Consider the following 23,974-nt stretch of genomic DNA (forward strand, 5'->3'; position numbering starts at 1 on the left):
GACACAAGTATTGTATTCATGTGTATGCTCTATTGATTTACCAAAATATGGTGGGTCTATTGTTAGACATCAGATGATTGACCGTAGCCGAGAAGCACGATACTTGAGATTATACCATGATTACTTCTCTGATAATTCAACTTATGGGCCGATTTATTTTAGGCGCAGGTTTGTACCAAGTCTATTTAATTTATTTAATCATTGTGGCGAATGATAATATATACATCCCCATTATATTTTGTTTTCTTCATGCAGGTTTAGAATGAGCCGTTCTCTCTTTTACGCATAATGAATGCAGTAGAGCAACATGATGACTATTTTGTGTAGAAAAGAAATGCAGCTGGCATACTTGGATTAATTTGTTTGCAGAAGGTCACTGCAGCGCTGCGTCAATTGTCTTATGGTGTAGCTGCAGATGCTGTAGATGATTATTGTGGCCTTGGTGAAAGTACCGCTCTTGAGAGTTTGAGAATGTTTGTTAAATCAGTTGTTGGAGTTTTTGAATAGGAGTACTTAAGATCACCTAATGCGAATGATACAACTCGATTATTTGCACTTGCAAAGAAAAGAGGGTTCCCGGAAATGTTAGGTTCTATAGATTGCATGCATTGGAAGTGGAAGAATTGTCCTTTAGCATTTCAAGGTATTTACTCCGGCCACTTGCATGAGCCTACAATAATATTAGAAGCTGTTGCTGCAAAGGATCTCTGGATTTGGCATGCCTTTTTTTGTCTACCGGGGTCTCATAATGATATCAATGTGCTACATCGGTCTCCATTATTTGCAAAGCTAGCTGAAGGTGAGGCTCCTAAGGTAAACTAAGTAAACTATAACGTAAATAGTCATAATCAAACCATGATCTATAGTAACTTCAATATCTTATCTATTCATGTAGAGATGCAAATCCAGAAAAAAACTGCAACAAATAATTATCAAACTATACTAAGTTGCAAAAAATGAAGTAAGTTTGAAAAACTGCACTAAAACGTCATTGCCACTCTGTTTTTAATATTTAGGGACCAATGTCCTATTTTATCAAACATGGGAACAGCTAATCAGTAATCTCTAATTCTGCCCTCCAGTTACATTGATGGCAGTAATACTTTTAAGCAACAACAGGTTATCTGGCAAGTTTACTATGCAAATCATACACCGTATAGCTTTTCTACTATACAGATTACCAGATGTTGTACCTCAAAATCTATCGAATTTAATAAAACAATGGTACGAAAACAATTGGAACAAGATGACCAACATAAATACATTTAGAAGGAGATGGTAACTGAATTTTGTAGCTGCTCAATTTATAAACTTAATCACACGGGCATTTGAGGTCTGTCATTTCTATTTGCTTCCCACCAGAAGCAGAAACTGAAACTGAAAACAAGGTGCACATTTCATTAATAGAGTAAATTAAACAAATTCTCAACAATATTACATGCTCCAGCTTGTTTTATTAAATACATTTAGAAGGAGATGGTTACAATATATCTGTGATAACCAAGCAGCATGAGCTTTATTTTCTATGTGCTATTGTAAACATGGTTAATTTGGACTTGTCTTCCAGAAATTTGCTTATCTCATCAAATTGGTAAATCTGAATCTGTCATGTCATTATTTGGGAGGCATAAAAAATTGGTATCTAGCAGTACACCAAATTTTACAAACATCATTCGTAAAACAATATACATCTGTATGTGGGCATTCTTTTTATTTTTTTGCAAACAGAACTCACAATGGTGCTAGTTTTAACATACTTGCAGGCTGCAGCAGAGGGGCAGCTTTGATGGCTTGCCGGCGATGCAGATGGGCAGGAGCGGCCGGGTTGGTGGAGGCTGGACGGAACCAGCTGCAAGGAAGGCTACCGACGCCGGCGACCTAGAGCGGAGGTGGCGGAGGAGTTAGGTCGCCGGTCTATAGCAGATGGGATGGAGTCAGGGTCGGTGGAGGAAGCGACGCCGGCGTCGACAAGCGGAGGGGGATGACCGACGCCGACGAGCGGAGGAAGGTTGCCGATGCTGGCAACCTGGAGCGGAGGTGGTGGAGGAGTGGTCGCCGGCTTGCAGCAGATAGGATGGAGTCGGGATTGGTGGAGGAAGCGACGCCGGCATCGACGAGCGGAGGTGGATGGTCGGTGTCGACGAGCGGAGGGCGTCTGCATCGACGAGTGGAGGGCCTCGGCGTCGCTGGCGGAATGTGGTGGAGAGGCCAGATTATTTGGGGGCGCAGAAGTTTTGCCGCGGCTGAAAAAAAAAGCGCGGCATGGACACTTCCGCGTCTTGTAGCTGCGAAATTTTCCCGCGGTACCACCGATTGGGAGCGCAGACTGCTTCCCTGGATTTGGTTCACTTTTGAGCTATAATTGGGACTGCGGATATTTTAGGAGCAAGTTTAGGCCTCTGTTGGACACCTGTTTTTTAACGTAAATCCAAAAAAGATGTTTTGGGAGTATGTTTGGTACACTATTGGAGATGCTCTAGCAGCAGTATATGCCTTTTCCTGATCTCTTTCCACACATAACTGCCACATTTTGCAGAAAGGTATAGTTTCTTTTAGTGTGCAAGGAGCAACCTGCGGACTGCACTTGCTATTTGCTTAAAGCCTTAAATATAGTTCTTTTCCGTGAAAAAATGCACATACAATTCTTGTTTTCTGTCAAAGATTGAGATCACAGGCAAGAATTTGAAGCTAATCAGAGAAAAAAAACATATCATTACTGTTTCAGCAAATTCAGGGGCCTATGGAAATGGGCCTCACGTAAATCACGACAACGTTGTTGGGCCACGTGTGATCGACATCCCATTCCGACCGAACTAGTATGGGCCCAACCATTGTGGGCCGCACGTAAGCCAAAATCCTAGCCCAGCTGAGTCTCACGGTCACAGCCCCGTTCTTGGGCCTCACATCCAAAATCACCATTCCGGCCCAGCGGCACATTAGTCACTGTCCCGTTCCGGCCCGATAATCGTGGGCCCAACCAAGTACAGCAGAGCTGATCTGCTCGCTTGTCGCCCTAATCTTTCAATATTTCCATCAAAATGTTAAATTAGACATCTCGGAAAAAGATGAGATATTTCAAACAAAGGCAAGAATTCCAATACTTTTTACAAGCAGCCAGCAATTCAGATCATAGGAAAGCATTGCTCATTACAAATTTCTGTATACATCTAGAAAAGCAAACGCATGTACACCAGGAGTGCATATTATCACGACAAGACTCCAAGTTATTCATACATATATATATAGATAAAAGAAAAGAACACTGTGTTTCTGCAAAATCATCATCGACAAAAGCAAACTCAGCTCTACTCGTTACTCTCTCTTGTGCTGCTAACCGTCCTCAAACATCAGTGACACTGAGCTCCAGGATGCACACTGATCTCTAGCAGGCTACCACATACATCTCAGAAAAGCTTCAGGACATAACCTGCCTTCTTTCCTTTGTTCCATGACGAAAGAAACTGGTGATGCGATTTCAGAAGTTCATCATCTACCTCGTATTTACATGTCAGCCTGTGAAAATGTTCAGGAGCAAGTAACATGAGGTATGCAGGTGCAGCCATCCATGAGCTGAATTCACATCAGTGATCTAACTAGATCCTGTGAACGAGCTGGAGCTGAGCTCATATGCGGTCAGCATTCAGCAAGCAAGCAAGAGGGGCTCTGCTAATGAACTGTGGCCTCTAGAGGAACTGCTGCCTCAGCCTCGCTGCGTGTAGATTTTGACAAGGCAATCTCTTCTAAGCGTTTCCATGTAGCCTCACGCTTTGACCTCAACACGGTTTCTTTCGCTTCGTCTTCCTCAAACTTCTTGAGGCACTCCTCAAACAGTACTGGGTCATGATCCATGAAGATTTTGCGAACATTAAGACTCAAGCTTTGAACTGCCTGGTTCCAGTGCCCTTTTGTATTTCGCTCTATTGCAGGCAGGATTATGGGCAGTATCACCTTGCTGTTCTGCTTGATCAAGACCTCAATATGGTCATTGTTCCACAGAAATAGAGATCTCTCTGCCACCTGCAAAACAAGTAAAAAAAGAATCAACACACCATTAACTTCTATAATAAATAGGTAGCTAGGGATCACTAGAAAAATAGAAAACATAAGTCTAGTTTATCACAAAAACTGAAAAACAACCAAATTTGAAATAATCAAGCAAATGATCAAGTAGCTGATGGCCATTTTTAAACACCAAATAGTAAGAACATATAATAGCAGATCCATCGATCAAGATCTTAGTGGAAACTCACCAATATCTTGTCATCTCAGATAGGTCCAGAACAATTACATACCAGGGGAAATTTTAAGTTATAACTTGTATATGTAAATAAGCCTAGCTGTAGCTCTTTCTACTATATAGGGTAAGTTCGTTGGTCTGGGTCCTGTTGATAGCAATTTCATATGTTTTTTCACATAAAAGTTAAAATGGGTTTCAAAAATTTTGGTGATAGTAGAAAGACCTCATCTTGGCTTCGATTGATTTGTTTTTTTTTAATTATTTTTGGGTCAAAACCAGCCATCTAAACTGGGGCCATATCCTAATTTCAGGATATACATCTCCACTTCTGAAAAATGGGATCAACCTAGGAGGAACTAGGTTGACTTTGTATAGGAGGAAATAGGTTGACTTTGTATTAAGGAAAAAATAGGCACCCAAATTTGCCTCAAGGAATCGACTTGAGTGATCCAGGTGTACACCCACACCATTGACCAACTAAGCTAGGCTCAGTTCCTATATATCTCCACTTCTCAGCAGGAAGTGAACAGTCATACCATAAATCCAAAAAAAAAAAAGAGAGAGGAAGGGTGGCATTAATAGCAGGCAAAAGAAAATGCGCAAACATAAGAAATTAAGAACAAATAGCTCCCAATATGATTTAACTGGTACAGTGCTCAAGGGACTAGAGCAAAAGGTGCCTCTCGAGGAAATTTTCAATGCAAGAAAAAATGGATTATGACTGTTTTCTCAATTGTCATATCAAAAGAAACATGATTGATAAACCAGGAACTAACATGATCCATAAGTGGCACATGAAAAGAAAAGTAAGTGGTTTGATTAGAAAATATGGAAAGAATCATGAAGAATACCTGTAAATGATCATTTAATATGAGATCCATGCGTTAGTGCAAAACAACAGTTCAAAAGATAATACTCCCTCCGCCCCCAAAATACTTCATTATTAGCCTTCCTCATATATATCTATACAAGACTACAAAGACTAGAATGTCCTTCACCTTTTCAAATCCCAATACATTTGTCCCCTAATTTTTCAAATCTCAATACATTTGTCTCCTACTTTACCAAACTCTAATGCAATAATTTCTCAAAAATGAATTCTTTGTTGGACAAAGAAGTTGAGCTAAAAATGAAGTCTTTTTGTCAGCTATAGTTACATGGAAGGGTAATATAATGGACTTTTAGTATGGATTCACAAGAATATCGGTATGCCTTTTGGTTCCAGTCCCCCAGGACGCATAGAGAAAGTATTTCAGGCATTTAGCAACCCCATCTTGTATTGGCCCAAAATCATGCCAACAGGTTGTTATATAAAAAACATTATTATAATCAACAGCCCAAATCTATAAAGAATAACCAGAATTGGCATAACATCTCATTTGCTGAAGTATATGTGTTGGCTATTGGAAATAAATTAACTGTGGATCATTGAAATGACCAGGCTATCAGTTTGATGTTCCATCAGATAGAGAATCCAATAAAGGGTTCTAATATAAAATAGTTAAAAATGCCTATTTCCATGTCAACATTGAAAGAAGTGATGAGACAAGCATACAGTAACTAGTCAAAATAATATTACGTTTAAATGGTTTAACTGGCATTCTGTAATTCCTTTTTACCTGAAAGTGTGAACTATTCAAACATCGGGCAATCTGACGGAAAAGTGGCACCATACATCTCTGAAACTCTGCTGGCTGTGTGGCTTCCAAGACCTCTTCTAGCTCGCCCAAAAACATGACCTCCTTAGCACTATTTGTGATGGGCCAGTATTTAAGTAAACCTCTTATAACAGTATCAGAAAGCTTGCAATCCTTTTCAACAAACTGAGTAACACAATATGACAGTTGTTGATGATACATGCTAACACATTTTGGTTTGTGGAGTGGAATCAATGCTCGGACAAGAAACAATTTGTGTTCTTCCTTGAGTGGCAAAGCGAAACCATTGATTATACTCCCCAAAATCTCTAATAGCTCAGCAATTCCGTTATGCTTTTCTGTCTCAAATATGAACCTGTAGAAGATATTATTGATTGCCTTCCTGATGTATGGACGGTGCACCATGAACTTCCCGTATATCCTGTGAAGTATTGTCTTCAAATACTCCCTTTCCCTAGGATCTTCCGAGTCAAAGAGATCAAGTAGCTTTATAATGAAACCATGATCAACATATCTCTTGGCCAACTTAGCATCCGTCTCAGGAGATTGGACAAACCTTAAGAATAGTTCATACACAATCTGCAAGTGTGGCCATGCAGGGTCCATGACAGGTTCTTCCTCCTCCAAATCGAATGACTCGAGCACCTTGTTCTCTCTTGGCGCTGGGGTAGGCACCCGGAACAAGTTTATAGACACCATCTTGATGACCTCCTGCACAACAGGCTCCGGAAACTTCCCAGTGGCAGAAGTGACGTAATCCACGAGCTCAAGCAATGTTTGCCTCTTGATCTCCTTCTCTTTCACATCCTTTGTTGGGTCTGTGAAGTCAAAAACCACACAGCACATGGTCACCTTCCGGAGGAACAAGCCAGGCTTCTCCGATGTCGGGACATCTCGTAAGCTCGGAAGCGCCTCGTACACAGGCGGCGCCAAGAACCCATTGCTGACACCCGCACCAACATGTGCGTTCTTGGTGGTGTAATTCTGGCCGGGATTTGTGACAGCGGCTGTATAATTGTTGGGATTGGCAATTCTACTAGACATCGTCAAATCTGTCGTGGTTCTTGCATCAGGCACCGGACCCGGCAGCGACGAGCCGACTCCGGCCAAATCCTTCTCCCCGGACTTGCCAGGCTTCTCCTTCTTGGGAAGCCGGCCCAGGATTTGCTTAATCATAACGGATTGTCCAAACAATTAGCTCGATCAAACCGCGATGAGAACACAGCTCCTCACAAATCCATCATTTCTCAATCTGATCAAAATCAAACACCGTAAGAAGCGGCCAACAAATTCACCTCATAGAACAAAAATGACTAGGGATAAAAACACACCTTGCTAGGATCAAATCGACGCCTCCGGAGCCAAATCCGCGATCGATACAGCCCCCAAAACCGCGCCTTTTCCACGAGAAACACAATCAGTGACACTAATAAAAAGAAGAACCGACGAGGAGTCAAAAAGGAAAAAAAAAAAGGGGGGCTCAGGAGGGTAAAGAAAAAGGCAGAAAAATTCCGCCTTTTCCCAAATTTCCACGCGAATTGGCCCCGGCGAGGAGGGAAAGGCCTGGAATTGGATCGATTCGTGCAGAAATTTGTGGGGATTTCGCGGTGGTGGATGCGTCGCCGCCGGTCGGGTTCGTTCGGGTCTCTTCCTGCGAGCACAGTGGGGACGAAGGCAGTGGGTGGGCGAAGCCAAAATGGAGAGAAAAAAAAAATAAAGCAGAGGAGGAGGTGGATAGAGAGAGAGAGAGAGAGAGAAATAATCTTTTTTGTTTTTTTGTTTTTGGACCTAATCCAAAATGGATAGCTTCCTTTGGCTGTAAATATTCTGGCGCACATTTTGTTTTGCACCCAGCTCTGTGCAGTTTCAGTCTTGTGTGGACTGTAACCTTTTCCGTGGCAGCACAAGTTTTTTTTTTTCATTCATGAGGTTGCTTCATTTATTTTATTTTACATGTTTTTAGTAACATGATGATATAGACCTATGAAGATTGACTGTTCCATCGTTCATGGCGACATTCTTCTAGATTTAATGGAACTAGATTGCCATGCCATCAGGGCATGTGATGGTTGTCTCACAAGTCACAAATCAATTGCATGTTGGTTAAGATGGTGAAATAGCTTTTTCTGCATCATTATTTGGCAAATAACTGAACTTTTTTCCCTATTGATAAGCTTACCCCCAGAATATAACTATCCAAGAAAAGGAGAACATTGGATTAGGTAGCTCACTTTGACACTTTACTTACCCTATATCAGGATACATGCATCATCATTTTTGAACTTGTCGTTTTGTTGATGATACAAATTACAATAATGCAAAAGATATATTCTCATTGCACTTTAGAATATAAACTACTATATCTCCATGCCTTTATAACTGAAACTCTTCTCGGTGGGCTGTCTTTTCTCTGAGTACACTTCATGTGTACCCTTAGGAAATAATTGCTAAATAAAGGTCCGTGACAAATGAGAACTCATGAGGAGAATTTTGCTAATAGACAAATTAATTTAAACATAAGCGGGCCATATAGACTAAGAAACTAATGATGCAACCATGGCCAAGACGATAGACTTGTATAACAGGTCCAACATGCCACTTGGGATGAGAAGACCAGAGGCAGTCAAATCAAACATGCATATACTTTTATTGGGTCACCATTTAGGACGGTCAAATCTCACCTCCTCTATCTCAAATAATCACATGGTCAAACATCACACAAGAATGCAACTGAATTTTTCAACTGTAAGAACAATATTGTTTCTTCTTTCAGCTGAATTTTCAGGTAAGTTAACATAGTTCCACACAAAGAAAAAACAGATTCAGGATAATTGCTGGATGCCTGGATGGTGATTACTGATTAGTGCAGCAGGACAGCGAGTCAGGGGAAAGGGGGCCAAAAAAAGAGAAGAGTAATAGAGTCATAAGTGGTTAGCTAATCTGCATCTGGTGTCACCGTTAGGACCAGGAGTAACAAATGGCTGAAGGAAAGGCATGAGAGAAAATGTCACATTCAGAGCAGTGTGATTAAAGCAAAGGCCAGTGTTTTGCTGTGCCCTTAACCCTGCCTATCTGTCCACCTGCTTGTGCAAGAAACTTTTACCCAATCCCCTCCACTTTACTGTTTGCTCTTGCAGATTGGTTTACCCTAGCTAACTAGGCACCAAAAAGAATCCAATTAGGAAAAAAAAACAGAAAAAAGTAAACAGGTGTACATGTACATTCATTCAGACATAAAGAGATGAGTAGCTAGATTGCATTAACACAGTCAGAAAATGGTAGCAGAAAACTTACCATCCTGTACAGTCTCAAGTTAGCAAGCCAAGCCTTCTGCTGCTTGAAAAGATTTTGTCTCAAAACGTACGGCTCCTGCTCCTTGAGTGAAAGAAAGAAAGAAAGAAACAGGTCAAAGAACAGAAGATGCACTAACATTCAGGATGGGGTGGGGTGCAGAACTGATCAGGGATGGTGTGGAACCTGAACTGCAACTTCGTTTCATCGCTGTCGAATGTAGGTGGAGCAGCAGCAGCACTACAGGGAGTTCATATATACACGGTTTGTTTCTCTGCAGCTTCGTAGCTAGCATAAGTGCAAAACAAATGTAATTTGATCAGTCTCACTCTTGGCCAGCTCAAAACCAAATGGTCTCCGACAAATTAAGGAGACAGATAAGTCAAAAGGAGAGAAGAAATTAGGACAAAAGTAAAATTCACACGAAAAAGTTGAAAGATGGTTGCATCCATCTATAGTGAGGCCCGTTTAGTTCCTAAAAATTTTTGGGACAAGGTCATATCGACGCGTACGGTTGCATATTTAAAGTATTAAACGTAGTCTAATTATAAAAGAATTTTCAGATTCCGCCTGGAAACCGCTTGATGAATCTTTTGAGTCTAATTAATCCGTCTCTAACACATGTTGGTTACTATAGCACTTATGACTAATCATACATTAATTAAGCTCAAAAGATTCATCTCACGATTTCTCCTATAACTGTGTAATTAGTTTAATTTTTATTAATATTTAATATTCGATACGATGTTTTTAGAAAATGTTTTTGGAACTAAACTGGGCCTGAATACAGGGATCCCTGTTGCCATCGGAGACGCATCAAGCCACAGCCATCATCTGCTGCTTGCAATAATAATGGGCCTCACACATGGGCCCATTAAATTAGGCGTCATAGACTTTCCAGCCCCCATACACATATGGGCCTCACGTACGTACGCCGCGATCCAGTGACGGCCCAACTAAGCCAGGCCCAGTATCGAGCTTTTGTTCCTTCTTCCTCAACCGCAGCAAACGAGCCTTGGACACAGAACAAAGATGGCGTCTTTCTGCCGCGCCGCCGCCGCCACGGTCAGGGCGGCCGCGCGCCGGCCGAGATCCCCGGCGGCGAGCACGTTCCAGTCGGCGAAGCATCCTGCCTCTCCTCCCCGCCTCCGCAGGTCATGCCCAGAGTCCCGAAACCTTTCTGTGTCTACTCTCTGCTAGCTAGGTCTGGATGTGGATGGGAACTGTCCTCCTAAACGGCGCGCCTTTCTTGGTGTCGACTGTCTCAGGTCCTTCGTGGCGGCGGCGCTGGCGAGCGCTGATTCTTTGATGCCGCTGCACAGCGCGGTGGCGGCGTCTAGGCTCCGGTCGTGCATCGCCGCAGACTCGTCCTGCTGGAGCTGCCTCTCCCAAGGTGAGGCCTTTGCATCTGCTGCCCCTACTGGATGTGAAAAATGCTAGTGGTTGATTGGTTACAATAGTTTTTTGTTTTTTGGTCTGATATTGAAGTTGTCTGCTTTGGTCTAAGAAAATTTTATGTGTTGAATACTTATAAGTTGTCAAATACTCAAAATTGCCTCTAACTAGATTGGGTATCCAGATGACTGGATGACGTTGTAATGCCCCAACCGCATTTTGCATTGGACACGCATAGGGGTCTAAAATCTAGCATGGCATTGATCCAAATATGTTATAAAACCAGAATATTTATGGTACTTATTTTTGTTAACCCTGGATGGGATTATGTTGCGTTGCTTGTTGATACTCTAATTTACAAAGATAAAAAAAGAGATCAGCGTATATATATCCCTCTGCATATATGTTGGTTTTACCCACAAAACCAAAGAACATATGCTGATTTCATGCTGTCACTAGCTGTTATAGCCTTTTCTGCAAGTGGAAGATATAAGAATGGGGATTGTTTTGATGTCTCTGTTAGCATATATTCATATTTATTACCTTAGTGTGTTTCTTATTCCACTTTCAAGAAAATAATTTAAGGGCTTCAACATCACTTTAGGTTAGGGTAAAACAATCCTGCATTAGTGTTTTGGCAATTTATTACCTTTGCGTGTTTTGATGTCTGCTGTTATAGTCTTTTATGCTTGAAAAACTGCTGAAACTATTGTAGAACTTTAAATTTGGAATGCTTAAATGACTGGATCTGTTGCTCTTTGTCAAAATTCATTCTCATTATCGTTTTGGCAATCATCCTGTTAGGTTTAATGAAGCGCATCTGATCCTGGCTAAGGACATAATGTGAAAGAGAATGGATTATGCACTACTGTGTTATGATATAATGTTTCCAGACCTTCCCTTTCTTATGTAAGGAGTAGGGCTCAATCAGATTTTCTTGAGGAAATTACAACAATGAAATTTCTGATGATCATATCAGGACCATCTCTTTTATTTCCAAATTTAGCTTGATTGTTCTGTGAAGTAGCAGACCTATCAGTCCTGGATGACATGCCTGCTGCATGAGTGTGACTTATTCCCTAAATCTAACAATTGATTGATCGTGCTGTTTTTCTTGTTTGTGTGTGTTAACATTTTTTGCTTGATATTCTTGATTCCACATTCAAAACCTTGGGATAAAACATAGGCACATAATTTGAGACATTTGCATTTTAAGAACTGTTGTAGTATAGAATTGTTGGCAGCAGTCCTGTTTACAGCAGGTAGTGACCACCCTGTTGTTTAACCACAGTAAATCTGAGATGGTATGCCTGACCTATCTAGGTTTCTGTTATTTACACCGTTGTGTTTATCGTTTGCACTTCACTTTGAGCAGCCCTTTGTACTAGCAACCATTTTTACTGCTTGTTTCGCCTTTCTAGCTTTTAGAACTTTCAACTTGAAAGATATGCCTTCTTTCTTCTACCTTTTATTTTCTGATTGAGCTTTCTTCTTTTGTCTTGGAACAATACACTAGACTTTGCTCTTCCACGGTAACGAAGACTGGAGAAGGGGACCAGTTTTGAAACAGCACTGGAAGTTCCGATTCATCTATTTTTTGTTACACCTAGTTGATTGACGAAATGGGAGACATCTATAGCAGCAACATGAAACATGTATCAAAAAGTATTTTGTGACGCATTGTTCTCAATTTTATATGTGTGCTTCTATTGTGTCTTTTTGTTGTGATGCTCTATGCGTATGGATCTTAATGACTGAACTATAACGTCCTAGTTTATATTCTTGTTGTGCGTCAGAGATGGGGATGCATTTGGATAAAACCTAAGTTCAGGCAATGTTCTATATGGTTGTCAGCCAGGGTTTTGCCTATTATTGTATGAAATCTATGAACAATGAACATGTCCAGTGAGAGGCCTCTTCTGTTAGTGACTAGGATATCTACTGAAAACGTGAAAAATATGCAGCGAATAACAATCAGATATACGGGCAGTTTGGTTAAATATATCATAAAAATATATTCAATGGAGAATTTAATAGAACCTAATTTGATGGTGTGAATGTTAGTATTCTTTATAAACTTAGGGAGTGTTTAGTTGGGAAAAAACAATTTAGGGGTTACATTAGACGTTTGACTGGATGTCAGAAGGGATTTTCGGACATAAATAAAAAAAAACGAATTTCACGGCTCACCTGGAACCGCGAGACGAATCTTTTGAGCCTAATTAGTCCATCATTAGCACATGTGTGTTACTGTAGCACTTATGACTAATCATGGGCTAATTAGGTTCAAAAGATTCGTCCCACGATTTTTCCTATAATTGTGCAATTAGTTTTTTTTGTTTTATCTATGTTTAATGCTCTATTTAGATATACAAAGATTCGATGTGATGTTTTAGGAAAAAAGTTAGAAACTAAACATGATTTAGTTAAACTTGAATAGATTTAACTTAGCACAAGTCCAAACTGACTTATAATATAAAATGAAGGGAGTACCGCTCTATATGTGCTGGATAAAGAAACGATCTTGAATTCTCAATCAAGATCAATTTTACCATCCTTGAGTAGATATACATACCTTTTTAAGGATGAGAAAAATACTCTTCGATCAAGGATGACGTGGGAAAAGCACCCATATTTTCCGTGGTAGAAATGTCTTCTGATTTGCGCGTGGGTCCTCTAGGAATCTTTTTGAGGGGAGCAGCAAATGGTGGAAAGATGTCTGCACAGCACATATATCATTCTGCTTATATGTTTTGTTTTTCCTACAAAAACCCAGGAACATATGCACTATGCACTCATGTGCGCTGTTTATGATCTTATCTGCGAGACTGAAGCGGAGTGATTCAAGAATTGGGATTGTTGTAACGTCTTTGTCGGAATTAGGGGGTGTAAGCGGTCCGATCCACCAACCGTTTATACTAGGCTACCCGCTTAATTGATGTATAAGCGGGTTGATGGACCAGGTCAATTACACCCTTAGTCGGAATATCTTCATGTTTATGAACCAGATCCTCTTACGTCAGAGGGACGTCGAAAGACTCTCCTCCGTTCGTTCGGCATCGGACGGAACCGAGCGACGCGAACAGCCTCGTTCTCGGCCAACACCAAAAAAAATAAAATAATAATAATAATAAAACCAGCCCTCGAATGGAATTATGGATGCCACCGTCGCTGCTGCTTTTGCTCCTCGTCGCAGCGTCGCTCGTAGTCAGCGGCAGCCCTCCGTCACTGACGCCATCTCCATTCGTCTATTTAACACTTGACAAAACACAAGTAAACTGGCCAAAGCCATCGTTTTGATGCATTGAAGGCAAGAACATCGTAGACTTGTATCTGCAGAAATCTTAGTACTTCACTACAAAATAGGAAAACCATATCAACATCAAATTGGCTTTTTGGCAGCAGTGGACAGCTAATTAAGGTGGTCGTAATCAAGAAATGGTGCGGATCAATGTGCACCAAGCTTACCCCGCCTAACGAGGTGAGATTGCTGTTTGCGTCAAGCTCGACGATGACATCCCCGTCGACGACGAGAGCTGCCCCTCCGACGAGGTCACCGGCGGCGGCGGCGCATATATCGGCACGGGCATCTTGGCCGGCAGCACCGGCAGCGCTCCATTCGCTTGGAGGACGGCCATGGCAGCTCTGATCGATGGTCGAGCGCACCGGTCCGGGTGCGCGCACCAGAGCCCGACGGCGATCACACGCTCCATCTCCGCCTTGTCGTAGTCGTCGTCGAGGCGCTTGTCGGCCGCCATGAGAGCAGCTCCCCGGCCATACAGGTCCCATGCCCACTCCACCAGCCGGAAGAGGCCATTGTTCTGGTCGTCGAGCAGGCTCATGGGTCTCCTTCCACACGCCACCTCCAGCAGAACGACGCCGAAGCTGTAGACGTCGGACTCGGCGCTGGCCTTGCCGGTGATCACGCACTCGGGATCGACGTAGCCCGGCGTCCCCGAAGGGTGGGTCATCGTCTGTATGCCAACGGCATGATCGATCAGCCTCGCGAGGCCGAAGTCGCCGAGCTTCGCGTTGAAGGATTCATCTAGCATGACATTGCTCGGCTTGATGTCGCGGTGCACGACGCATTGCTCCCACTCCTCGTGGAGGTAGAGCAATGCGGATCCGAGACCAAGAACAATGTTGATCCTGAGAAGATACCAGGAGTTACTAAAATTAAAATTAGTGTAAATTTTGGTAGGTACCTCTCGATTCGTAATCAAAAACTATAAAATTGCTCCTAACATATATATTAGTGAGAGTAATTGAATTAGTAACCTCATTGGCCATGTGAGGAAGGTGCCATTGCCGTAGAGATGGGCGTCGAGGCTGCCGTTGGGGACGAGCTCGTAGACGAGGAGGAGCTCGCTGCGGCCATGACACCAGCCGATGAGCTGCACCAGGTTGCGGTGGCGCAGCCGGCTAATCACTTTGATCTCCGACTTGTACTCCGTCCTCCCTTGCTTGGAGGAGTTTTTGATGAACCGCTTAATGGCGACGGCGAGGCCCTGCTCTCTCAGGTAGCCCCGGTACACCGCCCCGAAGCCTCCTTGGCCGAGCTTCTCCTCCGCCGCGAAGCTCTTCGTTGCGCTCACGAGCTTGTGGTATGGGAACCGCCTCGGCCCCGTGCCGTTCTCGATCTCCATGATGGGATCGCCTTCCGAGTCGTCGTCGTCGTCCTCCGCCTCCCTCATCTTCTTTATCCGACGCCGCCGTACGAGGACTGCTGCTACCATGGCGAAGAGGAGAACGGCGAACACTGCTGCACCGACGGTGGCTCCCGCTACGACCCCACTGGAGGTGGCCGAGGTCGGGGAAGGTGGTGAAGGTGACGGCGACGGCGACGCCACCTTAGGCTCCAACGACGAGCTGAAGTACCAGGAACGCAGCTGATGCAGCTCAACGGAGGTGGACGTCGCGGCGGAGAAGCCGATGGAGACCTGCTCCGGCAAGACGCTCTTGAGGTCAACCTTGTAGCTAAGGTTGTACGGCGGCCGGTGCCGGGGGCCGCTAAGGCCATAGCCGAGCTGCAGCTGCATAGCCAGGATGCTGGTGACGTTGTCGTACTCGACGACGGCGGTCATGTTCCCGACGATGCTGAAGCTGGGCAAGGTCAGGGTTTTCTTGGAGACGACGGAGTTGACGTCGATGCCGAGGTGGTCGTAGGTGTCGTGGGGGTCGTGCACGATGGTGTCGTTGAAGGTGTCGAACTCGACGGCGACGAAGCGGTCGTCGCCGGCGGCCACTTGGTCGGCGGTTTGGTTGGTGAGGCCGAGGTTGTAGGCGTAGGAGCCGGCCGACGGCAGCCTTGACGGGTAGCAGGCGAGGAAGAAGGCCATGCCGGCGCCCTTGTTGTTGATGCCCGCCGGCGGCGGCGGGTAGATGTCGAAGGAGAAGCGCGTGGTGAAGCTGGCCACCTCGCCGGTGTCCCTGTCCCAGAGAGGGATCGGCAGGGCGTAGGAGGCCCGCCCCCTGCTGTGGGCGATGCTGCCGTCCAGCCTGTTGGCGCTGATGTCGATCCACCCGCCGCCGTCGCCGCTGAAGGAGACGTCGGCGCTGAACGCGGCGTCGCCTTCCAGCCTGATGTTCTTTTGCTCGTCCGGCCCGAAGTTGGAGTAGTTGAACGACAAGGCGGCGACTGGCTCGTAGCAGACGGCCAAGAGCATGAGGCCGACGACGCAAGTGGTGGTGGTGGTGCTCGCCGATGTGAGCACCGAAAAGCCGGCCATCGCCGTCGCCGCCGTATACCGGTTTTGATCTTGGAGCAGGTCGATCGATACACTGTGTTCCAGTGGCTGGGTGAGTTTTAGAAGAAAGGTTAATGTGTACGTACACGTACTATTCCGTCATCAGGAAAGTCACAGGGATACTTCTTCACTTTCTTCTTCATCATCGGAGCTGTTCACACGTGCGACAGCCTGCAAATTAATACTTTCTCCGTCCATTTAACAGCGTTTGTAGATTTATGTGTATCGTTCATCTTATTTGAAAATTTATATAAAAAATTAAAAAAATATCACACGTAAGTAATTGTTTTATTATTTAGTAATAATAAAAATATTAATTATAAAACTTGAAAAAACGTTGAACATAAAGAAAGTAAAATGCACTCTTTTAAGATGGAGATGGTAACATTAACTCCTGGGGAACAATAGTTTACGATTCTGTTAATTAAAAAATAAAAACTGCCTCGGCCTTCTGTTTGACCAATCTCAGCGGATTCTGCTATTTTAATTTACCTCTTTTGTGTTTTAAATAATTAAATAATTCATAGCATAAATCATTGGTGTCCCCTACCAATAAAATAGGAGAAATTGTACTGTATAAAGTTAATTAGCCTCAAGCTCTAGATAGAGAAACAAACAAACAAACAAATTCTACTTGTGAATACAAACAACCATCACGTGCAAGAGCTGTGCACAAGTCAAGGAAATTAACTAGCTTATCTATCCGAAATTATTGCAGAGGTGTACTGATTGATCGAGAGTGACCCGCGAAAGGCAATCAGGGAAGCCGCCCCCCTTTGGCCGATTATTTTAGCAAAAATCAGGGGTGGTTTAGATGAGATAAACTTTTTACCCCCACGTCACATCAAATGTTTGGACATTAATTTAAAGTATTAAACATAGACTAATAAAAAAAACTAATTTCATAAATGAGAGCTAATCTGCGAGACGAATTTAAGCCTAATTAATTTATAATTAACGCATGTTTACTGCAGCATCACATAGGCTAATCATGATTAGGCTCATTAGATTCGTCTTGCAAATTAATCCATGATTATGGATGTATTTTATTAATAGTCTATGTTTACTATTTATAATATTTATAATAAGTGTCTAAATATCGAATGTGACTAGTTACTAAACTTTAGTCCCCAGATACGAACACCCCTTAATTTCTCGTCACTGTTATGAGTGGGTGGCAACATATTTGGCTCTGTTCATTCTTCTCTTTTGTAAACCCAGAATGTTTCGTTGTTGTTCGTACGTATGCTTTCTAAACTATCAAATGATGTGTTTTTTGCTAAATATTTATATAGAAAAGTTATTTAAAATCATATTAATATATGTTTCATTTTTTATAGTTAATTACTTAATTAATTATATATTAATCTATTACTATATTTACTATATTTACTATGTTTTTCGGTTAACCAGCCTACAACCGAGAGTGGCCCTATCATGCTCCTCTCATAGAATAGTGTAAGAGAGACTGAACTTAATCGGGAAAGAGTATTAGTAAAAAGTTAAACCCTTCTTCGGTTCCGCCGCCGTTTGAGACGCACAAAAATCAGCCGGACGATACATTCATACATCTCTGCTTCCAGCTCTCTGCAATTCCAATCAGGGAGACCACCAGTCAACGCCTCGAGGACTTGAGCCTCTCTGAAAGACTGAAACCGTGTGCTTCATGCGGTGAAGGGGAATAAATACTCTCATCTTATCTTTTCAATTTTACGGTACTTAAAAAATATCATGTATCAAAATCTTAGCGTAAAATTTGATATCTCTGAGTACTCAAATACTATAAAATTACTATTTCGCTTATGGTTATGCCCATAATCTAAAATTTAAATTTTTAAATTTAAATTTAAACTTGATTTAGAGTTTTTTTTCACCGAAGTTATTTCTAACCTTGGCTTTTAGATCATTAAGAATATGTATATAAAATTTTTAATCACAAATTATCTATGTTTGCAAATACGACATTTGATTTTTTTCCATAAAACACTCAAACAACCACCATACATAACTTATTACTTCTCTTTTACTTTTAAGTGAATGATGAATTGATTCCACATGTGACAGTCCCAATATCAATGATCCCCGTTGGAGAACAGCGCATCAGATTAGAGCATTTTATGGTACTTGAGAAGGTATCAGAAGGTACTAAAGTTTTAGTGTAAAATTTGATATCTCCTAGTACTTACGGTATCAAGAGATACCAAAATTTGACTGTCTTTATCATTCTTGAAAAAGTACGTAAGGTACACCATTTTTAGCGTAAAAAGTATGGTATCTTGGGGTACCAAAAATTTATAATAAAATTCTTGGTATCTTGAGATAGTTTTCAAGGATAATAAAAAAAACCCTCTAAAATTTACATAGAAAAAAGTTATACCTCCTATTATCTTCTCAAGTACCGTAAAATTGTTCATTAGATTAACCTCATCCGTAGAGCAGGAAATTTTACGCGTGGTTTCCTCTAGAAACCAACTGAAGCAAGATTGTATCTTTTAGAATATATGCAATTTCAATCAGAAAGATCAATGTCTCGAGGACTTGGTGTATATGAAACCGTGCACTTGACATATTGGAGAAAACCAAATGTTCCAATGTATTGGATGGGTGTCTGAAATATATGCCTCATAATTAATGGGTTCATTTATTTGTGACCTATGCAAATAACAATATGTCATGGAAGCCTTGTCCCTAACGGAAAAATGATATCTCAGCGCACCATTTCCTATACAAATTGACTAAAGCAAGGTTCAGTCATTTTAGACATGACCATGTAAACGGGCTTGTTTAAGAAGTTCTCTTTTTCTCAAAAGCTACTTATACCACAAGTTATCCCAAATGGTTTACAGTTTCTGAGAATTTATACTTATAAATTCTAGAAAATAAATTAAAAAGCCAGAAGCTTTCCAGATTCTCAGAAACAACTGTTTCTTATAATCTAAAAGTTTCTCCAAGCAGATCCATAATAGTACAATCAATTGCATGTAATATGGCTGTATTATTTTAGTTTTTTTAAGGTGCACAAAAACTTCTCAAAATTGTGACTGAAAGTGAAAACCATTGGCTCCTACAGTATGTCCGTGTTGACAGTGCCAGTTGACTGTGTCGACTTTCGTGGAATGAGCCAATATGTTGACAGGTGCAACTTGCTGATCGTCGATCGATGCTACTGCTAGTGGCGCACATCCGAGTCGGAAATACATGCACATGACCCTTTTTTTTGTCATGCTTTTAGCCCCACGAGCCTTACTTTTCAGTTTTTAGGGGGTCGTTGATATTCCCTCCATTTTATTTTCTATTTGACGCAGTTTATTTTTAATATACATTTAATTATGTATCATATTTAAAATTTTACATAAATATATAAAATTACAAATCATACTTAAATTTTTTTATAGTAATAAATTAAATCATAAGAAAATAATTAATAATTATATAAATTTTGTATAAGAAAAATGATCAAGAATAGATTAAAAGTCAATAATATCGAATAAAAAAGAGAGCTAGTATATACTTTGTTCATAGCTTTGGACCGTCAGGATTGCGTCGAGTCAATGATCGATTGTCAACTTTAGTCAACACCACTTGCCGACTTGCAGCAATGTTGAGATGGAAAAACACCACAGTTTCCCTCCCCCAAAACTGATGCTAGTGAGTCTCCATCGGAGAAGGATTATGTACATGTTCATGCAATTTGTAATGCACTGTGCGTAGAGAGCAGACGAAGAAAACATAGTGTTAAAATAACGCCACAAGTAAAAATGATTATCACTGAAAAACACAAAATCAGCCGTGCATTACGCACTACAGCTGCTGCAGCATCACTGTCGTATTATGGCATGGGTTACGCTCATTCGTCCTTATCGAGTCTATTTCGTAATTTTATTACTTAATTTTGTATAGTGCATTAGAATACTGGATTCTTATTTTTATCTTTTAGCTTGTGTTTATATATATATAATAAGCCAAAAATTAAATTTTTAATCTTAAAATTGAAATTGATTTTTGGGATTTTTATCGTAGTTTATTTTTAGTCTTAGTTTTCAACATATATATATAAATATTTTATTTAAATTATTTTTAGTTTGCAAATATGTCATTGTTTTTTTTTCTTTAAAACACCCAAAACAGACCCCCACCGGATATCGAGCTAGAAGAGTGCTGTAATGAGATACTGAGATACGATCGAGAGATGCGCAGCGAACTTGTTCATCAAAGGACAGAGGCCTCATGCTGCTGGTAATATCGTTCACTTGCTCCGGCAGTTCGGCCAAGGACAAGAAATCGAAGGACAACCGCCTGACGAACAAATCATGCGCTCGAATTTTTTCTTATTTACATATTTTTAATTAAGAAATAAAAAAATAGAAAATTGTCTGGAAATTTGAAAAAGCTAGACTCCCAACATCCTCCGAGTGGATGATATATATATATATATATATATATATATATATATATATATATATATATATATATATATATATATATATATATATATATATATATATATATATATATATATATATATATATATATATATATATATATATATAAGGTTTACTAGATGGTGTATCTGACGTGAGAAACATCGATAGGAGGTGGCGTAAGCACTTAAGAAACATCCATAGATGGTGTAAGCGCTTAAGAGCGAGGGGCCTACCGATTTTATAGGCGAGACCCTTAACGCCACACCAGTGGACGATTTTCCCTCCTCTTAACCTAGCGGAAAAATTTTACAAGCATCCACTTGACACCTAGAGCATTCATTTTAAATGAACGCTAGCCACTCCTCCACAGCTGCCAACAAACGTCCGCCGCTTGGATGTATCCCCAGCGCTTTATATATACCACACACTAGTTGGTCATCGGGGGTTTAGCTTTATAATTTTTCAAACAAAAATCTATTTTTTTTAAAAAATTAATAAAAAATAGAAATAAAAAATTCTCACGCTCTCACCCTATCAATCAATTCGACATGCGTCCCTTTTCTCCTTTGTTTTTGACGGAGGCCCAAGGCCCATCTGGGACTTGAATTCTTGACCCAACCAGGCCCAGCCATGGCCAACGGAAGCTCCGGTCTTTCTGCCGTGACGCCGACGGCGAATCTCCGGTGACGAGCACGTTCCAGTCAGTCGCTTCAATTCGTCCTGCTGGTGCTGGAGCTGCCTCTACTGAATGTCAAAAGTGCTAGTGGTTCATCTTACAATGGTACTGCTGTTTTTTCTTTTTCTGTCAATAGCCTTCTCCAGTCTTTGTTTCCGTTCTAATGAACTGTGTCAAAACAAAAGAACCAAAGATGAGAACAGTTTTTTGATCAACAGTGGTTCAGTCTAGGTTGCCATTCTCTTTTATGTTTTTAATCCCTCCTTCACTAAATGTTTGACGCCATTGGCTTTTTTATACATATTTGACTACTCGTCTTATTTAAAACATTATATAATTATTAATTATTTTTATATCATTTTATTTATTGTTAAATATACTTTTATACATATTTGATAAAAAAATTGATAAAACGAGTAGTCAAATGTGTATAAAAAAGTTAACGACACCAAATATTTAGAAACGGATGTAATAAGTTCTTGCAACTTCAACAACCCTAAGACCTTTAAAAGTACTATGACATTCGCTACAACCATGAAAAGTTTTTCATGTTCGTAGACATATGGGACATTTGATCGTAGAGAAAATGGCATCAAAAAATCTTTCTAGGCAACTCTAAAGAGCAAATCTAAATCAAGAACAAATCAAATGATCTGAACATTATTAGTACTGATGTCTGAGCAACGAAGACGAGTCCTTCAAACCAGCTCAGGTGGACGTGTCGGAGGAACCGAAGGTGTGAGTGCCATAGCCACTCGCCGTCGACGACGACTGCGTCGCACTTGAGGAAGACAACCCTACAGATGACGCGAAGAGCCCTTCCACCAAGATCGCCGGCGAAGTGTACATCGGCACAGGCATCTTGGCCGGCAGCACCGGCAGCCGCCCGCCGGACTGGAGCATAGCCATGGCGTCTTTGATAGGCGGCCGCATGGCCAGGTCAGGGTGCGCGCACCACAGCCCGACGAATTACAGAAAAGTTTAGACTTGAGAGTTGCACCGTTGTTTTAGACTTTTGATATATACAACGTCAACAAAATTTTATTTATTGTAAGAGGACCGAAAGTTGTACGTGATACAACTTATATTTGTATAAAGTGGTTTTTATTAAATTTATCTTTATATAGTTTAAATTTATGTTAATACAAAATAATATGAATAAATTATTTAATTAAAATTATTCTTGCAATGTAAACTTGATATTGTAGTGATTGCAAAATGAATCAATTTGTTGTTGCAATATTTTTGAAAGTAGCGTATCAACATGATCTTAAAATCTCCGCAATTAAATTATTTGACGAAAAATCACCTAGTATCTTATATCCTATATAAAAAAATATTTTTTAAAAAATAAGTGGAAAAGGAAAAAAAGAAAAGAAAAATGTGAGGAGAGCTAGCTGCGGGGCTGGCCACCGACGAGAGCAGCACGGCCGTGGTGACCACAAACCTGAGCAGCGTCGAGTGGCGGCGGCAACCGACGGTGTCGAGCGGCGCTGGCGCCGCGGCCACCGACGGGGGCGGCGACGAACGACGTCGAGCAGCCACGGGGTTGGGTGACCGAGGGGGGAGTATCGGGTGTCGTAGAAATATTTTGTTAGTATCTTGTTTTTATATAAAATAAGTAAATTTATTGATCTGTCGAATGACACATTACTATAAAATATCTTTTAAATTATGGAAAGATATATATACGCATGCCGATAATAATGAACTGGAAACACAACTAATAAAAAATATCATTAATAATTTCACTTTGTTAAAAGCTATGATATATTTTTAAACTATAAAGAATTTGTGCAATAAATATTTGCTATGAATTATAAGATCATTGGATCTTTGATTTAAATATCTTTTCATGTGATATAAGAAGATACAAAGAAATTTGCTTTTAAAGTCATAATAAGTTTAGACTTGAGAGTTGCACCATTGTTTGACTTTTGATATATACAACGTCAATAAAATTTCATTTATTATAGGACGCAAAGTTATATGTGATACAACTCATGTTTGTATAAAGTGGTTTTCATTAAATTTATCTTTATATATTTTAAATTTTATGTTAATACTAGATTATGTGAGTAAATTACTTAATTAAAATTATCCTTGCAATATGTAAACTTGATATTGTAGTGATTCCAAAATTAGTGAATCAATTTGTTGTTGTAATATTTCTGAAAGTAACATATCAACATGGTCTTACAAGTTCCGCAATTACGGTTCAAACTAGAGACTCTTAATTTATGATGTGGTACAATCAATAATTAATTATGCAAAGCTATAATAGTCACCGTTAACTGGTGGCTTGCTGCTATTGTATCATAGATTGTTTAAATAATCAAATTAACAAAAGATTAATTGACAAACAGATTCGAATATTTGGTTTATATATGATTGTATTAAAAATAATTTATAATATCTTATTTACACTATTAAATTGGGTCGTAGTGTTAGCACGTGTATATTGCTAGTCATTATCAATATTTTAACGGTGTGATTAAAAAGTTATGATTGTACTTTTATTCTAAAGATTTACATTATATTTTTAC

The 23,974-nt window shown here is 40.6% G+C and overlaps 3 protein-coding genes and 1 long non-coding RNA gene across 7 annotated transcripts; 2 read left to right on the forward strand and 2 right to left on the reverse strand.

Annotated features, from left to right (window-relative positions):
* On the forward strand, positions 1 to 2,515 carry LOC107304802. The gene is made up of 3 exons (XR_001550853.2): positions 1 to 168; positions 256 to 799; positions 1,747 to 2,515. It is a non-coding gene; the product is annotated as an uncharacterized LOC107304802 (long non-coding RNA).
* A 552-nt stretch (positions 2,516 to 3,067) lies between these two features.
* On the reverse strand, positions 3,068 to 7,580 carry LOC102699610 (serine/threonine protein phosphatase 2A 57 kDa regulatory subunit B' theta isoform-like). Its single transcript, XM_006659014.3, has 3 exons — positions 7,227 to 7,580; positions 5,857 to 7,147; positions 3,068 to 4,017 (listed from the first exon to the last, which is right to left on the reverse strand). Exons 2-3 carry the CDS (start codon positions 7,069 to 7,071, stop codon positions 3,667 to 3,669), a joined length of 1,566 nt encoding a protein of 521 aa, XP_006659077.1. The 5' UTR covers positions 7,072 to 7,147; positions 7,227 to 7,580; the 3' UTR covers positions 3,068 to 3,666.
* A 2,626-nt stretch (positions 7,581 to 10,206) lies between these two features.
* On the forward strand, positions 10,207 to 12,184 carry LOC107304844 (protein NONRESPONDING TO OXYLIPINS 2, mitochondrial). Of its 2 annotated transcripts, none has more exons than XM_015840590.2 (3): positions 10,207 to 10,340; positions 10,455 to 10,579; positions 12,098 to 12,184. In XM_015840590.2, exons 1-3 carry the CDS (start codon positions 10,219 to 10,221, stop codon positions 12,115 to 12,117), a joined length of 267 nt encoding a protein of 88 aa, XP_015696076.1. In that variant the 5' UTR covers positions 10,207 to 10,218; the 3' UTR covers positions 12,118 to 12,184. The 2 variants fall into 2 exon arrangements, with proteins under 2 accessions (XP_015696076.1, XP_015696077.1); XM_015840591.2 differs by lacking the exon at positions 12,098 to 12,184 and adding an exon at positions 11,386 to 11,726.
* On the reverse strand, positions 12,134 to 16,354 carry LOC102699885 (L-type lectin-domain containing receptor kinase IX.1-like). 3 transcript variants are annotated; one of them, XR_005812311.1, is made up of 4 exons: positions 14,860 to 16,354; positions 14,050 to 14,730; positions 13,157 to 13,931; positions 12,134 to 12,214 (listed from the first exon to the last, which is right to left on the reverse strand). XR_005812311.1 is itself a non-coding variant. In XM_040526619.1 (2 exons), the coding sequence occupies exons 1-2, from the start codon at positions 16,308 to 16,310 to the stop codon at positions 14,055 to 14,057; spliced, it is 2,127 nt and encodes a 708-aa protein (XP_040382553.1). In that variant the 5' UTR covers positions 16,311 to 16,354; the 3' UTR covers positions 13,946 to 14,054. The 3 variants fall into 3 exon arrangements, 1 of the variants encoding a protein (XP_040382553.1); XR_005812310.1 differs by having other exon boundaries at positions 13,157 to 13,936; XM_040526619.1 differs by lacking the exons at positions 12,134 to 12,214; positions 13,157 to 13,931 and having other exon boundaries at positions 13,946 to 14,730.
* Between the last annotated feature and the right edge of the window lie 7,620 nt (positions 16,355 to 23,974).

This window comes from Oryza brachyantha, chromosome 8, assembly GCF_000231095.2.
Source record: "Oryza brachyantha chromosome 8, ObraRS2, whole genome shotgun sequence".
NCBI lineage: Eukaryota > Viridiplantae > Streptophyta > Magnoliopsida > Poales > Poaceae > Oryza > Oryza brachyantha.

What these genes read in the sequence shown, in the direction of transcription:
- LOC102699610 (XM_006659014.3), bottom strand. Translation starts at nt 7,071, where the DNA reads ATGATTAAGCAAATCCTGGGCCGGCTTCCCAAGAAGGAGAAGCCTGGC. An exon ending in TGAATAGTTCACACTTTCAG is followed by an intron (nt 4,018 to 5,856) that starts GTAAAAAGGAAT and finishes CTTGTTTTGCAG; the next exon opens with GTGGCAGAGAGATCTCTATT.
- LOC107304844 (XM_015840590.2), top strand. Translation starts at nt 10,219, where the DNA reads ATGGCGTCTTTCTGCCGCGCCGCCGCCGCCACGGTCAGGGCGGCCGCG. An exon ending in TCTCCTCCCCGCCTCCGCAG is followed by an intron (nt 10,341 to 10,454) that starts GTCATGCCCAGA and finishes CGACTGTCTCAG; the next exon opens with GTCCTTCGTGGCGGCGGCGC. An exon ending in CTGGAGCTGCCTCTCCCAAG is followed by an intron (nt 10,580 to 12,097) that starts GTGAGGCCTTTG and finishes ACAATACACTAG; the next exon opens with ACTTTGCTCTTCCACGGTAA.
- LOC102699885 (XM_040526619.1), bottom strand. Translation starts at nt 16,310, where the DNA reads ATGGCCGGCTTTTCGGTGCTCACATCGGCGAGCACCACCACCACCACT. An exon ending in TTCCTCACATGGCCAATGAG is followed by an intron (nt 14,731 to 14,859) that starts GTTACTAATTCA and finishes GTATCTTCTCAG; the next exon opens with GATCAACATTGTTCTTGGTC.